Genomic DNA, 4,317 nt, shown 5'->3' with positions numbered 1-4,317 from the left:
GTAGATGTCAATGGTCCATCTCTCTTTTAAATAGGTTTTATTGTTCAAAAAAACAGTTCAAGGATTATAAAAAGTTCAAAGTGAAAAATCTCATTCCTACCCCTGTCTCCCACCCTCCCATTTCTCACCTTCCCTCTCCATATAGTTAGCCATTGGTATTAGTGTTTTGTGTATCCTTTCTTCATATCTTCATGCAGATATGGATAGAGAGACTATTTTTTCTCCCTTATTTACACAAAGTGGCATTATCTCTTCGTTAGGCACAACTCTTCCCCTTTAGCCTTAGTCTCCTCATTTAGAAAAAAGAGGATTGGGGCTTCCCTGGTGACACAGTGGTCAAGAATCCGCCTGCCAATGCAGGGGACATGGGTCAGAACCCTGGTCCGGGAAGATCCTACATGCCTCGGCGCACTAAGCCCGTGTGCCACAACTACTGAGCCTGTGCTCTAGAGCCTGTGAGCCACAAGTACTGAGCCCATGTGCCACAATTACTGAAGCCCAGGCACCTAGAGCCCGTGATCTACAACAAGAAAAGCCACCGCAATGAGAAGCCCACACACTTGACAATGTTTGGCCTTTTGGAAGGTCACACTTGCATGGCTGGTTTTGTTGGTGACCTCAAATTTAGAGCACTCGGGGTGTGGCTTGCAGACTCTGGTATTTCATGCTTTAAGAAAATCCAATACACAAATGTCAACATTTCCAAAGCAAATTAGGGAATGACTTTGTGTTACAAACGAACCTGGCATAATGATTCACCAAAGGCATCTTTTATGTATTTACATATATTTATTAAATAAATAATACTTGGTACAACATTCAGAAGAGTGTGCAATGCAAACTCTCTGCCTTGATCCCAGGACACTGAGCTCTCCTCCCCATGGGCCACCTTTGTCACCAGTGTCTTGTTTTCTTCCGTATTCTTTGTATATGCAGACATATCCTATAGGTCCTTTTCTGAGAAGAGCACTCCAAATGCACGGCTTTGCACTTTGTACTTTTCACTGAAAAAGATATCTCGGAAATCAGGACAAGTAGAACTGCCTCATTCTTTTTTTAAGGGTTGTATAATCCAGTGATGGATATACCAAAATAAATTAATCTAAAAGGGGTCGTTAGGGAATTCCCTGGCGGTCCAGTGGTTAGGACTTGGCACTTTCATTGCCAGGGCCCGGGTTCAATCCCTGGTGGAGGGACTAAGATCCTGTAATAATATAATAATAATAATAATGATGATGATGATGAAAGGGGTCATTCGTTTTTAACAGTGAACTCCATTCGTCCATTCATAACCTGATTTAATCCCTAAAGTCCTGTTTTCAGTTGCACTCTGTTATAGGCACGAGATTCTCTCAGGGTGCTTCCATTTCTGTGCAAACAGAGCAGGCATCAGTGCCTACGGACGAACTTGTGCCAAACAGAAGCTCACAGTTTTCACCTCCTAAATCTTTTTTTTTTTTCCAACAAAAGGTCTCACATATTTTTTTCTGAGCCAACCTACTAGTGCAGAAACATAGAAACAAAGAGAAAAATCATTTTCCCAATAAAACACATCCAGCTATCCAGATAGTGATGTTTTCAGAGTGATATGGTAAGAAGCAAGTGACTTGATACAGAAAAAATATGCGTGCCATCTCATGTGCGATTCCTTATAGAGCCAGCTTGATTCTTCTCCAACGTCCCTTCTTGGAGTTGTATCTGATTTTATTACCAGTTTTCATCCGAATCCACTGGGGAATGGGACGATTCTGCTTTTGTTTCTTAGCCAGGAATTGCTTGATCCTGAAAGTCTTGTGAGAAGACATGGTGAAGAGCAGAGTCCTCACCTCCTAAATCTTAAAGTTGAATTTCAGACTGCTTCAAGATCCTCAAAGCTTAATCTCTCTCTTTTTTTTTTTTTTGGCCATGCCACGTGGCTTGCAGGATCTTAGTTTCCTGACCAGGAATTGAACCCAGGCCCCACTGCAGTGGAAGCGCAGAGTCCTAACCACTGGACTGCCAGGGAACTCCCCTCAAAGCTTAATCTTCCTAATTTTTAGAGTAAGTTTTTCCCTCTCCTAATTTTTACAATAAGCTCCTTTCTCTCTCTCTCCACCTGCTCCTCATTACTGAAGCTGAACAAACTAATGTAGCATTTTTATTTAAGCACCGAGCTTTTGACACCTGCCTCATTCTCTGAGGCTCTGGTGACCACTAGCAGCTTTTAGCCCAGGCAGTCCCCAGCTCTGCCCTCATAACAAGAAAACTTCTCTACAGTCATACTCACTCAGTTAATATATGACTGATTGGTTGGTTGAATGACAGAATCAGGCACTATATACTCAATAAATAGTAGTATTATGATTATATCCTCTGTTTTTTTTTTTTTTGGTGCCCCAACTCAAAGAAAGAAGACATGACATCCATGAATATTTTATAATCCTAATCCTAGTTGACCTCTTATTTCACTTCAAATACTCACTTCTCTTAGTTCTGTGACATGACATTCTCCTGCTTTTCTTCCTACCTTCTGAGTTTCCTTTGCTGATTCTTCTTCCTCTACTGGGCCTTTCCCCCAAGTTGGGCTCTTTGTCCTCTTATTTCTCGCTGAGGCATGTCAATGACTCCTGGGACTCCAGAGACAAACACTGTGTTCTGATGAACCCCAGATGGATGTTATCAGCCCATATCCCTCTCTGAGCTCCAGACCCATGAATCCAACTGCCTCCCTGTCATCTCTTCCTGAACTGACTGAGATGAAGCCTCTGCCACCTAGAGGAATGAGAGCTCAAAACAGAAATAAAGGTACTGGGATGTAAGGTTTTGCTGACACGTGGGGAAGCTGTACCGACTCTACTAGCTGTTTCAGATCTCTTCTATGTTTTTCAATTCTTTGATTTTACTAACCCTTCCCATCCACTGACCCACCCCAATTAGCAGATCCTATCTCCTCCCGCTTCACAGAGGCCATTAGACAGCTCCCTCACCTCTGCCACCAAATCTACGATTTCTCCAGCCTTTTCTCCTCCTATTTAGGCCAGTTTCCTACCTGAGCTTTGGCTCGTGTCACTTCCTAGTTCCCCAGGGGTCTTTTGCTAATGAGAGTCCCCCCTCTCCATCCTCTCTTCTTTACCTGCCCTCTACTTGCTGCTTCCTATCAATGTTTACACATGTTCAAAGGTTCCCCAACCTTTTAAAAGCCTTTTCCTTTGACTCCCTATCCAGCTCCTACTACTGCCCTTTACCATTCCCTTCACAGCCAAATTTCATGAAAATTTGTCTGTTTATTCCTACCATCTTTATTTCTACACCCCCCACATCTCAGCCTCCTGCAATTTTTTTTTCTCCCCACAATCTGCTGAATCTATTCTTGACAAAGTCAACACAATGTCTTCCGTATTCTTTAATCCAACGGTCCTCATGTTGCTTTGACTTTTCTGCAGCATCTGCTGCTATTGAGCAGTCCCTTCTCCTTTCCTTGCTCTTTGCCTCACGACACTGTTTCATAAGTGGTTCTGGGTAGCTCACTGGGTAATTGCCAGCCCAGGGACTGTATTTTCTTTCTACCTTCACAAACACCTAGTTACCTCTATCTCACCCTTCGGGTCTCAGCTCAGGGTGCCCTTCCCTCTCTGCACAGACCAGTCCACACGGCTTCCTGTGCTTTGCCTGACTAGCCATTATCACAGATTACAATTAGATGTGTAGGGTCACTCTACACCCCTAGATTTTCCTTTGAGTCATATCTAATTTCCAGGGACTCTGGTGGTGACAGGACATGGGGGAGAGTGGCTTTCTGCTCCTGAATATCACCTGTTATGCTGGCCAAGCTGAAATGTACCGAGAGGTCACAGTCCTCATGAATGCTAGTTTAAAGGGATCTGAATGCTTCCCTTCATCCTCCTCACATATTTAAATTTTTTTCCATATGTTTTTCCAGACTTTGTCCAAAGTGATCATTAGGAATGATTAAAGCAGCAGTCTCTGAGGGTGGCCTGATAGTGGTCACACAGCCTCTTTGTATGAAATTTTCCCTAGCAACCATCGAAGACACAAAAACAGTTATCAGGGCACTCCTATCATCCTGGTTCCTAACTCCACCCCAGAAGGCCTGGTCCAGTTACGGGGGCACAGCACCGGGCCTTGTGTGGAATGTACAAGCTCCCCAGCCACACTCTCCTCAAGTCTGGGAACATTGATCTCATCTAGAGGTCCAGTAGACTCTTGCAGACCTTCAGTGTTGTCTCTGTACATGAGTCCTTTCTGCTTCCCAAAGTCAGAAAAAGACTCCTCTTTCAGATGGGTCCACCCTTCCCTGAGTTGAGACAACAAAAATTT

General features: G+C 43.7%; 1 protein-coding gene across 1 annotated transcript; it reads right to left on the bottom strand.

The window, feature by feature from the left end:
* Positions 1 to 1,649: 1,649 nt before the first annotated feature.
* On the bottom strand, positions 1,650 to 2,043 carry LOC307193123 (large ribosomal subunit protein eL39-like; the record flags this gene model as incomplete). Its single annotated transcript, XM_079934657.1, has 1 exon — positions 1,650 to 2,043. The coding sequence occupies exon 1, from the start codon at positions 1,803 to 1,805 to the stop codon at positions 1,650 to 1,652; it is 156 nt and encodes a 51-aa protein (XP_079790783.1). The 5' UTR covers positions 1,806 to 2,043.
* Between the last annotated feature and the right edge of the window lie 2,274 nt (positions 2,044 to 4,317).

Source organism: Stenella coeruleoalba, assembly GCF_951394435.1.
Source record: "Stenella coeruleoalba genome assembly, chromosome: 10".
NCBI lineage: Eukaryota > Metazoa > Chordata > Mammalia > Artiodactyla > Delphinidae > Stenella > Stenella coeruleoalba.
Note: the sequence above shows the minus strand (reverse complement) of the source record. Positions and strands in the feature narration are given on the sequence as shown.